This window comes from Herpailurus yagouaroundi, unplaced genomic scaffold (genome assembly GCF_014898765.1).
Source record: "Herpailurus yagouaroundi ecotype Mexico unplaced genomic scaffold, PumYag 100, whole genome shotgun sequence".
In the NCBI taxonomy this organism is placed as follows: domain Eukaryota; kingdom Metazoa; phylum Chordata; class Mammalia; order Carnivora; family Felidae; genus Herpailurus; species Herpailurus yagouaroundi.
Window position 1 is genome coordinate 12,892,949 of NW_024412391.1, and position 19,276 is coordinate 12,912,224.

The window sequence follows — 19,276 nt, forward strand, 5'->3', positions numbered from 1 at the left end:
AGCCCAGGCTTCCAGCTATCCCCACCAGTCACATGAGACAGGACATCTGGGATGTTCCAGGTCCAGCCGCCATCAGATAATAGCCATATGAGATGTCCCAAGGCCCCCCAACAGAAGAACTGTACAGATGAGTCCCAATCTGCTAAATCAACGGAACTAATGCCATGGTTGTTGTACTCGGTACCAAGTTTGGAGATGATTCATTATACAGCAATAGACAGTGGAAACAAATGTATAGAATGGATAATTAAGTTTTCCCAGACATGGGGAGCCAAACTTCAGGGCACACAAGCCAGCCAATTTTGCTTTCTCCTTAAAAAATTAAAACTTCTTGATGGGTATTTAAGTATTCTATATAACTGACCAAGATAAAGAGATAAGGCATAACTTTATATAAAAACTTTAATAGTGGTGAGTAATAAATCAAAGTTTAAATTAAAACTTCCATAGTAATGAGCAATAATGTAAAACTGAGCTTTGCTAAGGACTGAAAGAATTAAAAGCTAAAGTGTGCTAGATTCACCAGATTTTACCATATATGTATGGAACAATCAAGGCTGTGCATTGCAGAGAAGGAATTTTTTTTTTAATGAAATTTATTGTCAAATTGGTTTCCATACAACACCCAGTGCTCATCCCAACAGGTGCCCTCCTCAATACCCATCACCCACCCATCCCACCCTCCCACCCCCCATCAATCCTCAGTTTGTTCTCAGTTTTTAGGAGTCTCTTGTGTTTTGGCTCCCTCCCTCTCTAACCATTTTTTTTCCTTCCCCTCCCCCACGGTCTTCTGTTAAGTTTCTCAGGATCCACATAGGAGTGAAAACATATGGAATCTGTCCTTCTCTGTATGACTTATTTCACTTAGCATAACACTCTCCAGTTCCATCCACGTTGCTACAAAAGGCCATATTTCATTCTTTCTTATTGCCACGTAGTATTCCATTGTGTATATAAACCACAATTTCTTTATCCATTCATCAGTTGATGGACATTTAGGCTGTTTCCATAATTTGGCTATTGTTGAGAGCGCTTGCAGAGAAGGAGTTTATAAAGGATAGTGGGTGGTGCACAGATGAGCCAGCAAGACTAGAGAATCACATTTGGAAAGTGAGCAGGAATAAGCAAAGCTAGGCAGCAGCTGAGATCGTGACCAAAATCACTCCCGAATCAGTCTGCGAAGACAGTTTCATGAAGATACCGCTGCCGCTGCTTAAACACAGAACACCACGTTTCCCTCTGCTGCTGGCAAAAGCGCACGTTGACTATGCCCTGGCCACTGCTGCTGCCACCACCCCAGGAAACTGGAAGTTGCCACCGCTGTTGCTATCACTTCATGTAATTCTCCATTACCCCTGAACTTGGGAGTCTCCGGCTCCCCCGTTAGTCTGGAGTAGGTACATCTGATTGGCTTCGTGTAGGGTGGGTCCCCATATAGTAAACAAGCCTGGGCTTTGTGCTTTTATGATGGAAGATGGGCTTCTGCCCTCTAAACACAGGAAGAGATTTAGAAGCTAAGTCGTCAAAAAATGACAAGTGTCAATCATATAGTGCTTCTTTTATTTTTCTTTCAAAATGACTGGGTTTTCTATTGATAGAACAAAAACACGTATCTTCTTGTTTTCCCGTCCTCTCTGAATATTTAAAATTCATTGAAAAACCATAGTAGCTGCTTAAAAGCTATTTTAAGACAATTTCATTTCATTATCATTACCATATGTATCACCACCATATGTACGTGTTCTGATACTTGGGGAATTAGGGTTTGCACTTGGCAGTGACCCCGCTCTCCCTGCGCTGTCCGGTCCAGCCTTCCTCCCTGACCTGGACGCCCTCTAATGCTACTGCGTGCCAGCTGTCTCAGAGGTCCTACACGCCCTCCTGCCTGTGTTGGGTCTAACAATACTGTGATCATTCCTAGACAGGCGTTAGGTGCTGTGCCAAAATCCTTTCTCATAATCTTTTTGGCCTCCTCTTGTTTATCCCCACAGACCTACAAAACAACATCTCCTTTCAGTTTCTTGCAGGGAAGATAAAAAATTGATACACCTCCTTTACGCCCTTTCAACATGGAACACCCTGTCATCACCACTTAATAGAGTCTATAAAATCACTGAGGCTGTGGTACATCTTCTGGAAATACTAATGCATTACGTTGTCATGAGCGGTATAGAACAATAGCTAAGATGCAGATAGACCTGGCTTTGAATCATGGGTCTGTCAGTTCCTAGTTGTGTGGACCTTGGCTTACTTCATCTTTCAGACTCAGTTTTTCCATTTGTAAAATGAAAATGCTGCTAAGTAAGCACACTAGGTTATAAGGATTAACCAAGATACTGCGTGTGAATCACAGAAGCAGAGAGCCTTACACAAAGTACGTGCTCAGTACATGGTAGGTATTGGTAATAATGTTAGTGACAATAGAATAAAAATATTTTACGTGTTTTGTTGTAACTGCCTAGTGTTACTTATTTGTGGGAAACTGAAATGCTATGACAGAATTATAGCGCTATAAAAACTCCATGATGCAGCCTGAAAAGAAAATAGGGGGTTCCACATGTAATCAGAGATTCTGGCTTATACTGAGACATCATACTGGGCCATCAGTTTCTAACAGACAGAATACAGCAAAATAGACATAATGCTGAAACTACCCTAAATGTAGCAGTATTCTTTGATGATGGACAGGATCTTCTGGTCTCAGGGGCAAACATCATGAACACCAATTATCACTGCAATGAAAAAATCTCGGAAGTCCCAGTTAGTATGATTTTCCACACAGAATTATCCAAGAAATACCCAGTTAATAAATAAGATAAATAATGGGATAACCAATTTCTTACTGTTCTTCTCCTCAGTTCTAAATATAAACAAGAGTTCAAAGAGAGAGATTAATATTGGAAAGGGAAAAACGTGTTGTTCTAAGAAAGGGATAGCTTGATCCAGGAGATTAAGCAAGCCTTTGAAGTTAGGACTTATCATGGCTCACTGAGCAGGAATGGACAAGGCAGATTAGACCCAATAGAAAAACTTAGTATTATAGGAGTTAAAAAGAAATATGAACGTGTATAGTTCACATTTTTAAGGGGGGGTGCCAGCCTAAGGCTGTTAGCAAGATACCTACGTGTGATGTTATGTCATGCTGGCCAGTATTTGGTCCTCACTACTGTATCTGCTTGGGTAAGGATCTCTGTTAAGATAGTTCTCCAAAGGAAATGTCTCTTATTCTACAGGTGAGCTAACACAGGGGCATCATCCAAGCAGATCCACACAGGCCCTATCGAAGAATGGGAACCGGGGAAAGGAGCTGCAGATTTTACTGGAAACTTTTTTTTTTTTTTTTTTTAATTTAAAAAAGGGAAAAGAGCTATTAGAGGCTCTTTGGTTTCAGGGCCCGTAATTTAAACATATGCTATTGGTGAGAAGGAACCTCGGAATGCCCCAGAGCACATTCTTTCCCTCTGCACAACAAACAGTAAATATTTAAGGCTCATTAGAGAAACTGGCAAATAGCTGATAGCCAATAGCTACAAAACTATCGGCTCCCTGGCAGACATATGCTTCCCTTGTTCCAATGTTAGTTATGTGTCATTATCATTTCAATACTTTCATCCCTGGAGAACCAGGAAACAAGAGAAGAAAAAGGCAAAATTTCCGAAAACTGAAAAATAAAAATGCTCCCATGCTATATAATTAAAGTTAACAAAAGAAACAGACCCGTTGCCACATAACATGGAGCGGAGAGAGCTGAAACTTCAGATGACTGATTTATCACAGCAAGTAATTACTTCATGTTTTTCACAAACATTTGAAACCTATTATTACTTTCACAGCGGCACATGCCAACAGAAGACTGTCACCTAAGGGAGAAGTGGGGAACTGGGCTGTAATTAATTTCTGGTCGCATATATCCATGAAGCCTTTCATGCTGTCAATAAAATGCTCCGGCCACTGAAAAATCCCCAACCTCCCTCTTCTGTCCCCGGTACCCCAAAATGTTTCATCAGAGATTGCAGAGAGGACACTGAGACGCGGTGGTAACGCCTGCTGCTGAGTTGAGGCCATTGATCTGTTCTTTCCCTGACCCGGGTACCAAGAGAGAAAAGTCAATCAAGAGCTGGCCTCTCCTGCTCCCCCTTGACTTGTTTTCTTTCCTCATTTGAGTCCATCTGCAATTGAGAAAAATAGAAGGTGGGCAATTCTTTGGAGGAATCGAAACATGTAGATGCCAGGCAATGGAAATCATTATAACCGAAGCCTGTGTCTTTAAAGGTTAGAATACAAAGATTATGAGCGCCTCCAGGAAAAAGTGAAATGGCTGATCTGAATAAAACCTTTCCATCAACTGGAAAACCAGAACGCAGCAAAGGAGATGCAGAGCTATAGCACTTGTGACATTTATATTTTTGAGCACCTACATGTTTATTTTTTGAATTACCGTTCAGAGCCTTAGAAGACCTTTATAGGTCATGCAAAGCACAGCCAGTCTGTCTGTCTGACTCCCCAGGAGGTGTGGTGAGCAAATGCTGCAACCACAAGCTTGACTGAAGGAAACCAGCCTACATTACTTCTTTCTTCATTCATTCGTGCACACACGCGTTCACTTGCCCATCCAGTCATCAAGTATCGAAAGTGCCTGTTACGTAATGGATATCTCCGAGATCTTTACCGTACTTCTGTGGAATTAAAGCTGATTTGCTTCCTTTTAGAAATCTCTCCTGCGAGAGCCTCTTCTGGGACTGGTGGTCAAGGGGAGCTCTGGACCTCAGAGCCCCATCTCTGGCTCTACGTCGCGGAGCTCTGGGCGAGTCTTATCTAGGGTTGACGTTCTAGTCAGAGCCTTATTGACAGATGAGGAAACTTGAGCTAAGAGAGCTGAAGTGACTTTGCCCAAGTTTATGTCACAATCATGGATTGAATTTGTTTACTGGCCACCAACTAGATCAGTGAAATACTACTTAGCTCACAGGAAAATTCTAGGAACACCGCTTGACTCAGCCTCAAAATAACAACAACAACAACAACAGTGACTGCCTGAGGGGTGATTTTAATGGTTCCACTTAATCCAGAAAAGGGCTTTCGGGCAAGTTTTACTCTTCTTGCCTGCAGCAGGAGAAAGAAGGAAGATGGGGGAATAACAGAGAACAATGGCTGAGAAATGGCCTGTCGTGAGCCTCACAGAACATGAGGGTAGGCTAGTATTTCTCCAAGGGTTTCCAAGAACCACCTGCATCAGGCTCCCCTGGGCACTTGTTAAGTAAACTGAAGATTCCTGCTCTCCCTCTTACCCAACCTTCTAGATCTTAATGTTTAGGAATGGAGTCAAAGAATTCCACCTAAAGGAAGTCTCCTATGGAATTCTTTTTTTTTTTTTTTTTTTTGTCTTTGAAGTAGGCTTCACATCCAGCACGGATCCCAACGTGGAGTTTGAACTCACAACCCTGAGATCAAGAGTCGGACGTTCAACCGATGGAGCCACCCAGGTGCATCCCCCTACAAAATTCCTATACTTTCTAGCCGTTGAGAACCACTCGGTTGATCTGCTTGGTGTTTTAAGACTACACGTGTGTGTACTTGGATCGGTGCTAAGAGTTGAGCGGTGATATGATCATGTCTGTGGTATGGTTCTGAGTGTTCAGGAGTGTCAAATGCTACTAGGACAGTTGTTTGGAAGGGGGGGCAGAAGACCAGTAAGTGCTGAGTACCTAAGGACTAAGCAAAACCAGATAACACATTCCCTCGCATGGGGGGTGGGGGAGGGGGTCTGTAGAGCCCCCTACGGTGAAATTGCTCATTAAAGCTAATGAAAAGTGCCAGAGACCAGAGCTCGATGGAAATCAAGGGGGGAAAGACAACCAGAAAAAAATTAAGGAAAAGAAAACGTTTGAGAGCTAAGAGCCTGATTGAAAAATGAAATCATATTTCTAATTAAACAAAGCAAACAGAGACCCAATATTTACCAAATGAGAGCCCTGATTTCATATGGCTAAGAAGATACATAGACTCTCGTGTTAGATTGACCTAAGTTTGAATCCTAAGTCTTATTATTATGTAAACTGAGAATTTGCTGAGCTTCTTTAAGCTTTAGTTTTTTTCCATTGAGAAAATGAGGTAATAATAGTTACGTATGGAGTTTCATATAGAGTTTCAGGGTTCCGTAGACCAATATAGGTAAAGTACTTCTTATGGTTCATGTCATGTAACCCAGTTTAATTATATAACAGTAATCATAATTGCTCTTATGTCATCACTGCAAGAAAGTAACTAATTTAGGCCTCTAGGTATTTTACACTAAAGTCAGTTGTCTTCTAGAAGCTGTCCCTGCTTCAGGGACAGCAGTGCGGAGACAAAAGTCTGTAAGGCCAGGTACATGTTTACTTCTTGGTAACGTGTTCATATTTAGCTAAGGATGCTCTCTGAAACATACGTGTAAATTCGTATTTATCAAACACTTTGAAACACAAATCACACTCATAAACATGTTAGATTGCTATTACAGAGAAGTAGAGGAGGGGAAAAAAAAAAAAAACCACCCAGAAGCCAAAAACAAAACACAATTATGGTAACTAGTCACAAGAATTGCATAATGAGAAAGGCGCTGGGGAGGAAGTCTGGCCTTGATATGGTTTGTGAGGGGTTGTAGCTCTGCTTTCATAGCTATGGCAATTCTGCCTATTTCCTACATTTAAGCAGCAAAACTAAACACTGTATCTTCATTTAGAAAACGAGAAAGGTCAGCTTCCAGACTAAAGTTTTTCAGTAAGAATTCTAATAAAGTCAGTAAATGATCATTCTTGGGCTTTAGTCGAGAACAAGCTTTGTATCTTTTTAGCACAATCATTTCCTGGAAGAAAAACGGCCTCACTGGATGAACTAATTCAATTTCCTAACTATGACGACTACGGAGGTAGTGCAGGGTATAAAAATAGCACAACTGGATGAGAGATTTTGGGCAAGTCACTTCTGATTTCCATTCCTTGGGATCTTTATTGGAAAAACACCGCCTGTCATCTATGCTGATCCCTGAATCATTCCAATTTCAGCACATGTGCTACAAAGGGAAAACCACAACTCTCTGCCAATAATCTCGAGGAATCCTAAATTATACATTGACATTATATAGGTACAAGGTATAGTGACATTAATTGAACATAATCAGAAAGAATTCTGATTTAATCAAAGCCTCATACATAAGATATGAGAAATCAAACACCAATACAGCCAGGTATTACTTTTGAGAGCTTTATAAATGCTCATTTTGGGGAGGTACTCTATGGGGGGATAAAGAGTCCTCATTAAATAACTAATTAAAGATCAATTAATTGCTAGAATGTATGGAACCTATTATGAGTGCAATAAATACAGAAAAAGTAGATCAGTAGAAAGAGGGATGGTCAGAAACAGGCAGCAAAGGCAAATGAAGGTTTGATTAGTGAGATGCAATGTTATTGAAATCCACTTATACAAAATATTAAAGAAAAATTTCTCAGAGATCAGGCCATACAAATGTTTATTATTAAATTTTATTAATGGGTATATTTCCTTCTCCCAGGCAGCAAAAGCTGTTTAAACCATCATATTTCCCGATTTACTCTGGCCCCTAGGAAAGTCAGGGCTAGCTTTGCATGATCATCAAATTCCAGAGATAAAACAGAATTTTTAGGGGGCATCACCATTAAAAGAATTTTGTTAGCAGACTAATCTCTCCCATAAAATGAATCATAAATCCACATGATTAATAATCTTGAGTTTAAAACCTGGAGTATTACAGGTAAAGGTTTGAAAAGGAAGAGGTTGGGGGCACCTGGGTGGCTCAGTGGGTTAAGTGTTTGACTTCAGCTCAGGTCATGATCTCGCGGTTAGTGAGTTCGAGCCCCACGATGGGCTCTGTGCTGACAGCTCAGAGCCTGGAACCTGCTTTGGATTCTGTGTCTCCCTCTCTCTCTGCCCCTCCCCCACTAGCACTCTGTCTCTGTCACTCTCTCTCTCTCTCAAAAAAAAAAAAGTATTAAAAAAAAAAGATTTGAAAAGGAATAGGTTACCCTAAGATTAGAGAAGCAGATAAAACCAATGGCAGAATAAAGGTGGAAAAAAATAAGCAGAGAAAAGAACATGAAAAATATAGACCTATGAATTTTTTTCAGAAACAAAATTGCTCTTCCAGCAAGGCAATCAAATAACATTTTACTTAATAGGTGGGGGCATTTCATATTTGTAGCCAAATCACCTCCAAAGCTTACTCGAGAGGCAGTACCCCCTCTCTTGATGCACTGACTGATGGCGATTTAGGGGACCACAGATATTCATCTGTCTGCAGGTCTGCGGGTGTTTCCAGTAGATGGCAGCATGTCATTGCTAATTCCTGTCTAGCAGGCTACACCCTGGTCAGTCGGAACAGGAAAACCCACAACCTTTCCTGCAGAAAACCAAAAAGGGCTGCTCCTGGTGCCATAGGCTTGCAGGAAGTAAGCCCACCTGAACAGCCGCCTTGGAAGGAGTTCAACATTCTCAGCCACGCCGGAGATCGGAGATCGTTCTTGGCCATAGATACAGCACAAGGTCAAGGACAATGTGAACTGATATATATTCGGTTTCTAGGCTGGCTTTGTCACTCTGTCACCTTGAGGTGGGGCCATCCCTTCCTTATCCGCTTCAGGGCTTCCTCCTCTCGTACCTTTTACATGCTGTTCCGCAGGGCACGGCCTCCATCTATGGTGCTTATAAGGTGCTTATTTCCCTGATGGGTTCAAATCCCTGGGCTGATGACTCCCCACATCTGCTTGTTCAATACCGTCACCCCCACCCCTACCCCAGCTTCTAGCTTACCTGCCCAGGTGCATGTTGGACAACTCCACTGGGAAATCTCACAGGCATCTTAACACTCGTCACATCCACTGATCTCTCCTCCATCAAACCTCCCTCTCCCTCCCCCCAGGCTTATCTTTTAAAAAAAAAAATCTAACTGCCTTTATTCACTGATTTCTGAGTTGGGCAGCATCCCATCTAGCAAATGGAAGGGTGCTCCTACGCTTATCTTATTGGATGGTATTGTGAGCATCATAGATACCCATGTCAGAAAGTGCCCTGACTCCTTTCCTTTATTCTCACTGTTGGTCACTCCCTACGTCCTGCCAATTTTAGTTCTTCTCAACTGGTGTTCTCCATGGCCCCCCAGCACTGACCTAATTCAGGCCCTACACATCTCTCTTAACAATCACCTTCCACTTGGTCTGCAAGGCCTGCAGTTTTATGGCCCTCTTATCCATTTCCTACTTAGCTTTAGATACAAATCTGACCATCTCACTCTTCCCCTGAATCCATTTACCCCGCAGGATAAAGTCTGGACACCTTCACGTTTTCATCCCACGGGCATTTACCGAACGCCTACTACAGGCTGGTGCGTTCTAGGCCCTGGGGCTAGAGAAAGGAACAAGATCCTTGTCTCACGACGCTCACATTCTACTTTCATAGATAAAGAACAAATAAGTAAGTAGAGAATGTGTAAGATGATGATGCGTGCTAAGAAAAAACAAATCAGGGTAAGTAAAACGGGGAGTGCTGGTGGGAGAGGAGGCGTGTTTCGAAACACTGCAGAGGAGGCCTCTCATGAGGTGACAGTTGTGCTGAGTCACCCTCGGCCAGCTCTGTTTTCCTCCTGCCTTATCTTCTACCCTTCTCTTCTCGAGGGTCTGCTCCAGTCCCCTGAACTGCCCTTTCTCTCTCTTTTTTTAAGCTTTTATTTATTTAGTTTTGAGACTGGGGGTGGGGGGAGATGAGCAGGGAAGGGGCAGAGAGAGAGGAAGAGAGAAGATACCAAGCGGGTTCCACACTGTCAGCCCAGAGCCAGGGTGGGGCTCGATCTCATGAACCCTGATGAGATCATGACCTGAGCTGAAATCAAGAGTCAGACTCCTTTAACTGACTGAGCCATCCAGGCGCCCCTGTCTGTGTTTGATTACAGCAATCCTAGTGGGTGCAATATGATTATCTTGTTGTGGGTTTGACATTTCCCTAATATTGCATTTCCCTAATAACAGACCATGTTGAGCATCTTTTTATGTGTGTATTACCCAACTATGTATCTTCTTTGGAGAAATGGCTATACGCATCCTTTGCCTGTTTTTTTATTAAGTTTTTTTCCCCAGTAGTTTCAGATTTACAGAAAAAATTGAAAAGATAGCACAAAGACTTCCCATATACTTAGGCCTAGTTTCCCTCTTATTAACATCTTATATTTGTATGATATATTTATCCTGACTAATGAATCAATATTGATATGTTATTATTAATTAAAGTCCATAGTTTATTAACATTTTCTTAGTTTTTACATAAGATCCTTTCTCTGTTCCAGGATCCCATCTGCATTACATGTAGATGTACATTACATTACATGTACATGTAGGACACTGATTACATGTAACAGCCATGCCTTCTTAGGCTCCTCTTGGCTACAAAAGTTTCTCAGATTGCCTTGCTTTTGATGACCTTGACAGTTTTGAGAAGTACTGGTCAAGTATTCTGTAGGATCCCCCTTTATTGAAAATTCTTTGATGTTTTCCTCAATTGTATGAGGGTTATGGGTTTCGGGAAAGATCACAGAGGTGAAGTATCATTTTCATCCCTTCAAATCAAGGGTATTATCTGTCAATGCGATTTATGCACGTTGGTGTTGATCCTTGATCACCTGACTAAAGTACAATTGATCAGATTTCTCCACTATAAAGTTACTTTCCTCCCATTCCGTACGTACCCTTTGGAAGGAAGTCCCTATGTGCAACCTCTACTTAAGAAGTGGGGAGTTAGGTTCCTCCTTTAGGGTAGTTTCTACATAATTCATTTGGAATTCTTCTGTATAGGAGATTTGTCTCTTCTTCCTCACTTATTATTAATTTATTCAAAAAATTTATTGTATCACTATGGACTCATAAACATTTATTCTGTACTTTGTGTCATAGCCCAATACTTTATTTGTTGCACAAATAGTCCTAGCTTTGCCCATTAGGAGCTCTTTCAAGTTGGCTCCTGTGCCCCTTGACACATTCCTGGCAATGTGGGGTGTGTGCGTGTGTGTGTGTGTGTGTGTGTGTGTGTGTGTATTTAGTACCCCCTTAAATTTCTGGCACTATAAGATGCTCCAGGCTCATCTTGTATATTTTCTGTTCCAGTCCTAGACTCAGCCATTTCTCTCAGCAGCCCTGCTTCCGTTTACTGGAGAAGAGTTTTAGAAATCAAGATCTGGGCACTAGCTATGATGGTTGTTACTGCGGCACCTTTACCTATCCTTTAATTGGGTTATTTGCCTTTGTATTATTGAGTTGTAAGAGTTCTCCATGAATTCTGGATGTAAGTACCTTACTAGATATATGATATGCAAATATTTTCTCCCATTCTTTTGGTTGTCTCTTCACTGTCTTGATTCAGCCTCTTAATGAGTTAAACAAACATGGTGTATTATACTTTTCCATATAAGCCTGTGTCCTGAGGAAGCATTTTAGGCAAGATTTTTTTCTCCTTTGGTTCCCAGATTCCAAATGGTTCCAGTGGGATTTTTCTGTTGGCTTTTGTGAAGAGGTTCCTAAGTATGTGTATTACACATAGGAGATATGGGACTTTGTTGGGTAAGTAAACATATGTAGAATAGCTCCAAAGCGAAACTGGAGTTGCTGGAAAGGGACCTAGGGCTGGAGAAGGGAGGAAGCGGACATGTAGAAGCAGAGACTGACTTTCATTAAAAATAAAACCACTCAGTGTCCAAAGAGAGATCATAACTTCATCATTGGAGAGATCCGCTTCACCACTGGAAACACATGATGAGTGTATATGCTGGGAAGAGCAGGGGTTTCTTAGGGACCGTTCAATGAGAAAAGAGAGGTTGCCAATTTCGGTCTTTTCTGTATCACACCGGAAACACTCTAATTGCATTTTTGTTTGCCACGAACGCATCAGACCCTACCACGGCATTGAGCAGTGAGAAGTCTATTCCCAAAACTTGTTTCTGCACTGGGTAAGTCGTGTAGGGAAGATTAAGGAGTGTGAACCAACGCATTTCAGCCCTCTCCTCAGGTCACCAGGGCCCAAAATTTTGCCCTAAGCTAATTTAACCTACCAGCGCCATTTGACACAGATGAAGACACTCTCCTCCTAAAACACTTTCTTCTGGGACAAAGACCTCTCTCCTGCTATCATCCTACTTCATCGGCTGCTGGTTCTCAGGTTCCTGGGCTGGTGTGTCCTCAGCACTCCAACATCTCAACGCTGGAGGACCTACCCAAGGCCCAGTTCTTGGATGGCTTCTCTTTTCGGTCTGCTTGTGTTCTCAGTAAGATCTGGTGTCTCATGCCATCTCATGGCTCTACTTACTTATTTATTTTTAAATCCCATCTACAAGCTGATGATTCCGGACTCCTTTTGCCCGCCCAGCCCTCTTTCCCGAATTCAGATTGGTATATTCAGCTCTCTCTTCATTATCTCTATTCACATGTCTAATGTGCACCTCAGACTTAGTACTTCCAAACCCAAGCTGTCGATACCCCCTTCTTATCTGCCCCATCGCTACCTCCCCAAACTCAATCTGCCTTTCCCACCGTCTGGCTCATTTTTGCTTCGGTAAATCAAAATGCCAACCTTTGAATTGCTCAGAACAAAAACCTTGGAGTCCCTGGCTTGCTTCCAATCCCTCGGCAAATCCTATCAGTTCTCCTAATTAATCCTAATCTGACCACTTCTCATCCTCTGCACTGCTACCCTCTTGGTCCGAATCACCACCATCTTTCATGTAGGTTCATGCGATAGTTTCCTAACGGCTCCTTCTGCCTTTGCCCTTGCCTGCAACCTCCCCTCCCCAATTGTCTATTTGCAACACAGCGGCCAGAGTGAGTCTTTTACAACCTAAGTCACGTTACGGCGGTCTTCTGTTCCACACCGTCTGATAGTTTCCTACCTCCCTCAAAGTAGAGCCCAATGTTATTGCAACAGTCTTCAAGATCTCAGATTCTTAAACCTTTGACGTCATTTCTTCTTCTTCCTGTTGCTCACTCACTTTAGCCATACATACTGGCCTTTCTGCTGTTCTTTAAATGCCAGTCATACTCCTCTCTCTGGTTCTTTCCTCTCATACCTCTTTTTCTGGTATGCTTTCTCCCAGAGGTATCCACCTGGCTTGCTCCTGGTCTTCCTTTAGGTCTTTCCTCAAATGTTACCGTATCATTAAGGGCTTCTGTGGCCACTCTAAAATTGTGGGTTACCTTCATTACACCCTGGCATACTCTAGTCCCCTTCCCATGCCTCATTTTTCACCGTAGCACAGAGGGGAGAACCAGGAAGAAACCTCTGGGGTCATCTTTTTGAATAATGGGTTCACTTGAACTGTAAAGATTGCCAGATCCACCTTGGGGACTTGAGTGCCCGTTCATTCAGACGTCTCCCGATACACAGTGCCGGGACTGCTAGGTTGTTTCAGTGACTCAGTTTTGGGAAGTGCATGGCAGCTCAGGGTAAGATGATTTCTGATGAAAGGAACTAAAAAGCACACCTGTAACGCCCTTCCATCGCCTAGTTAATCTGTAGTAATTTTCCAGGACAAAGTAACTTCTTGAGTCTGAAAATTTAGAGTGGGGTCAAAAGGGTCAGAGCCATAGCAGAGATCATTATCATAGGGGACAGGGCTTCTCTGTAATTCTGGTGATTATACGGGTTATCCTGATCCTTTGCTCACCCAAGATTTATCTTCTTATTGGAGATTAAAGGTGTGTATAAAAAAGACAACAATACCGCAAGTAGAAGAATCAACATAAATGGAATCACTCCAGATCTCTCTTTATTACAGAAAGGGCGTTCTATTTTCCACCGGCCAGGAAGGCTGTGGAGGTGAAAAAAAACTACAAGAGCCTCTGCAACTTCTCGTTAAGTAAGTTTTCTGACACATTGGCAACTAGTGATTAATTACTGTGTTAGAAGATAACATTCCTATAGAGATTTGCTGGAAATAGAGATGCTGTCCATGCTTGATTAGACATTGCTTAAGGACTGCTGAGGCACACTGTTGCCGTCTCCTATTTCTGGCTATTTTGGTATCGCTGTTATATTTATTTTATATAGCTTCAAATTCAGTAGAATTGATGGAGCCCATTTCACAAAACCCGTCCCTACCAAAAACAGGAATGAAAAAAAATAAGGCTATAAAGTGCATCTATGTATGCATGTGTGTATGTGAGCAAGAGAAAATGAGGGTGAAACAGACTAGGAATAGTGGAGATATACTGTTGCTTTTGTAAATGCTTTCTGCTCTACAGGGAAAGACCTGCAAGGGAGATACTGCTCCTTATAAGCTTCTAAGAACATTGACCTATGTCAGCTGGTTAAAACTTTCAGGGCATTAAAGACTAAACTAAAACTAAACTTTGCCATTATCCAAGCCCTTTAACAGCCCCCCCCCCCCCCACTCCAAAAGGCCTTGATTTTGATACCTATCCATTCATCCAGTACACGTGATGAGCACTTACTCTGGTCCGGGCACTGAGAAAACAGACAGGAACAGTCGCGGTCTCTTGGAACATTCAAGTCTCATAAGGAGAGGTCTTCTGAGCCAGGATCAAAAGGACAGACTCATCCAATGCTACATACTTATGCTGCCTATTTCCTTTCATACTCCATGGGGAGTAGACAGTAACAGTAGCAGTACCTCTCCCAAGTGGTCACATTTCCGTTCACGCCCATTTCCTCGGACATCATTCATAAATCCAACTGTAAAAGGCACGGCTTGGTTGCCGTTCAGTTATTTCCTGAAGAAACGCTTTGCTGGCACACAGCCCACTGATGCCAACCTCAATACTGCCCAGTCAGCATTTCGTTATTCAGATGCTAGTTTTTTGAGTACGCGTTCAGGCCCCATGCTGTCTGCCAAAAACTGTGCTAATTTACTTATTTCAGCTAAATAAAAAAAAATCATTTAAAAAAGGATGATTGAATTTAAGAATTATATTCCTCAGAGAATTAGTAATGCTTTGCTGTATCCCTCAGGCCTCCATGTACTTAACTTCCCCTTGTCAATGTTATTATGAATAGACTAATTCAATAATGAGATCATTCCCCATAAGAGCGACCAAATAAATGCAGTATTCAGTCACACCTGGTTTCCCTAATCTGAGCAAGGAAGGCTTTCTACCAAATTTAGCCTAAAATAGGGAATTTAATGAACACACACACACACACACACACACACACACGCGCGCGCGCGCAAGAAGGAAGAACAAGACAGGAGGAGGACAGAGAAGCAGAGAAACAGGTGGCAATGGAACAAATGGGAGTGATAGATTGGAGAAGAAAAGTTAAAAATGAAGATATATGGTTATATGCTTTCCAAACAAAGATCCTAGCACATATGTCTTAATACCTGTCAAAGTAATGTGATATTTCATCATCCTTTGAAATGTCTTCAGAATTGTTTCAAATTTTCTAGAACTTCTCGAGGAATCCAAAAGTCAAGTGAAATGGCACAGAAGTACTAAATGTTAGGCAGGAGAACTCTGCACTATTACAAACAAATGACTTTCTAGCCATAAGGGAGTTTGTGGAATAATTCACCAAGGTACAAACAGCAGTAATGCACCACGGTACGATAATCATTCATCCTCTGCAAAACTGTTTTCACTTTCACTGAAGCTCCAAAGGTCTGATGATTTAAGCAAGGGAGAGCCGACGTTGAGACCACACGAAGAGAGAATAAAATCACCTCTTAAATTTGAAAAAGTGCATTATAAAGAAACATTAAAAACTGAGATCAGCAAACCTAGGACAGAGAAAGGAAGAGTGCGATTTAAAAGAAGAGCCTTCAAGGACATGAAGGGTGGGCATGGTTGACAATGAGCCCCCACAACGAACATGAGAAGAGAAGACGGGTTTCAACTGGGAAGAGAGAACAGATGAGGAAAAAGATTCATGGACACATACACTCAACCCTTGTTAGGTATAATGAGAGAAAAAAAGGGAAAAAATCCTAAAGCTTAAAAAATTTGCAAATGATTAAATAATGCCTAATTTATGCCGCGGAGTAAGTGTTCAGGTATTAAACGTGATACCGCCGACCCTTGAACAGTGTGGGAAGGTAGGGGCGCCAACCTCCCACACAGTCACAAATCTGTGTATAACTTCTGACTCCCCGCCAGAAAACTTAACTACTAACAGCCTACTGCTGACCAGAAGCCTTACTGAGAACACAAACAGTTGATTAACACATATTTTGTATGTTATACATTTTATATATTATTTTTATATACATAAAACACTGTTTTCAAGGAATAGTACTGATATGGGAAAATGCAGTTAAGCAAATATAAAATTACGTTAACATAGTTCCAATTTTGTAAAAAGAGAAACTGCATGCACGCATAGTATGAAAATTCACTTGCATACTTAGCACAGGCACAAAAGCCAGGAGAAATAACGCCCAATGTCAAAGTCTCTGGATGAAAGTCTTAGGAGTAATGTTTATTTTATTTTTTTGTATTTTATGTCACAGATCTTAGGCAGTGAGCAAATATTACTTTCATAATAAGAAAAAAGTTACCGAAGTTCTGTAGTAAGAGCTTAGCTTAGACAAGAGGGAAAACTACCTGCTTAAATGAGGTTAAGCATCCAACAGAATTGTATCGAATTACCTTCTCTAAGACTAAAGAACATCTAATTATTTCACTGTTTTTTTTTTTTGTTAAATTAACTTTTGCAGTACCGAGAATCCATTTTCTAAATGATTTTTACGGGCAATGGGATCTTGGCTTTGGTACAAGGGACTTCGCCCAATCTTTCCTCCTACCTTGCAAAATCCAGGTCTGCCTCCCGCGACATGGTGATGTTGGTCAAATTCTGCTGAAGGACAAAAATGTTTCTACACATCTTCTTGATGCCGGACTCGCTGATGCGCCTGAAGTACTGGGCACCATTAATGAGGATGCAGGAGATCAGGTGACCCAGGCCTGAGGGGCCAGCACACGTCAGTGGAGGGAAAAGAGAAGATAGATTAGTGCCACCCTGCATGAACTTACACATGAATATGGAAGGATTTCTCTCTTGTCATCTTCCACAAATTTAAACGACCAAAGAAAACATACCTGTGAGGGTTGTTGTGCCCACTGATCTTACACTTGTTCCAGAGTATTTAAATATTGTCCTAATAGTTAGATATGGAGAGGCTTTATGTAATATAACCTGGTAAATCCATAGCTCCAGCACTGCCATATATATCGTAAGCTGTCATACCAGGGGCTTAGAACATATGCCAGGTTAGGGGCGCCTGGGTGGCTCAGTCGGTTAAGTGTCTGACTTCTGCTCAAGTCATGATTTCGCGGTTCTAGAGTTCGAGCCCTGAGCCGGGCTCTGTGCTGACAGCTCAGAGCCTGGAGCCTGCTTCAGATTCTGTGTCTCCCACTCTCTCTACCCCCTACCCCTCGCTCACACACACACACACTCTCTCTCTCTCTCTCTCTCTCTCAAAAATAAAATAAAAACATTACAAAGTTAAAAAAAAAAAAGAAAGAAAATACGCCAGGTTGTTATAAACTACTCAAGAGCAGTGGGACTCATTTTTCTGCAAAGTGGTTTTGGAAGCAGAGATGAACACATGTAAATACAATGATTGTTTGCTTTCCTCTTCCTCCCACAAAAAAAGCCAGGGGTGTACTTTTGGCTCAAAAGTTGATTTGGAACCTAAAAAGGCAAAAATAGAATAAGAAATTGATGCATGTGGGTTGCCATTTGTCAAAGCTTTTGCTAGAACTCGAAAGCTAGTCCGGCTCGTTACAAGCCGTCTACTATTTTTGTTATCTTCCCTTTATTTTTTTTTAATTTTTTTTTCAACGTTTTTATTTATTTTTGGGACAGAGAGAGACAGAGCATGAACGGGGGAGGGGCAGAGAGAGAGGGAGACACAGAATCGGAAACAGGCTCCAGGCTCCGAGCCATCAGCCCAGAGCCCGACGCGGGGCTCGAACTCACGGACCGCGAGATCGCGACCTGGCTGAAGTCGGACGCTCAACCGACTGCGCCACCCAGGCGCCCCATATCTTCCCCCTTCTAAAGGCAGAGTTCCTCTGTGGTGAAGGTTCAGATGGGAGCTCATGGCACCTCTTCAGGTTCGATGACTCCCACTATCTGCAAAATGAGTTTCCTCGTTTAGGATGAAGGTCAAAAAAGGAGAGGAGGAACATTCTCTCTTGCTTCAGCTCCCCTCATCCAGTGTTGCTTCCAGACCACGAACTCACTTGTAGGTGTTACCATTTGAAAGTGAAGCAAAAGGCTTTTTACTCAAAGAAAAAGAAACACACACGTGGATTTTACATGTAAAGCCAGACAACTGATTGATGTGAAAAATCTCTGTAAGTCACGTTTTGGTGTGATTTTACTGAGCCCGTAACTTCAGGCATAATTTTATTCCACCATGGTGAAATGCAGTTTGCCCTTAGTGTAGGCAATGGGGGAGGGGGGGTGCACTGTTTATAGAGAATAGCAAATAATAATCAATATATTAAATAAGTAAATTTATTTTAATAAATATGTATAATAGATCGTAATAATAATTAAAAATAAAACCTATTAGGGGTTGTCTGCTTTACATTACCACTGTATACTGGTAATTTCAAATTAAGAATTTTTTAAAATGTTTATTTATTTTAATTAATTTTATTTTTTATTAAATATAATGTATTGTCAAATTGGTTTTCATACAACACCCAGTGGTCATCCCAACAGATGCCCTCCTCAATGCCCCTCTCCCCCACCCCCCATCAACCCTTAGTTTGTTCTCAGTATTTAAGAGTCTCTTATAGTTTGCCTTGCTCCCTCTCTGCTTATTTTTAAGAGAGAGAGAGAGAGAGAGAGCGCAAGCAGGGGAGGGGCAGGGATAGAGGGAGACACAGGATCTGAAGCAGGCTCCAGGCTCTGAGCTGTCAGCACAGAACCTGACACAGGGCTTGAACTCATGATCTGTGAGATCATGACCTGAGCCAAAGTCAGATGCTTAACTGACTGAACCACCTAGGTGCCCATGGCAATTTCATATAATACCTGTGGTAACATACTTTTTTCTGTCACACCAAAGACTGGGATCCTGTCACCCCCACTCTCTACCCCTTGGGAAATTCCGTATTACGCCTTTTTGATTTGGAAAGTGGTGTCACGGAGAAATAGCTAGAGCTTTTTAAACAGAAGGTCTCCAATTTATGGTTTCTTAAACCCTATTCTACATCAGTGTGTTATGCTCATATTTCAAGAAGATGTCGCTACT

At 41.8% G+C, this 19,276-nt stretch overlaps 1 protein-coding gene across 1 annotated transcript in view; it reads right to left on the reverse strand.

Annotated features, from left to right (window-relative positions):
* EXOC4 (exocyst complex component 4) overlaps positions 1-19,276 on the reverse strand; it is a 762,629-nt gene that overhangs the window by 41,946 nt on the left and 701,407 nt on the right. The window contains exon 17 of the mRNA XM_040471923.1: positions 16,811-16,970. Within this exon, the coding sequence (XP_040327857.1) occupies positions 16,811-16,970 (160 nt within the window). The remainder of the gene's footprint in view (positions 1-16,810; positions 16,971-19,276) is intronic.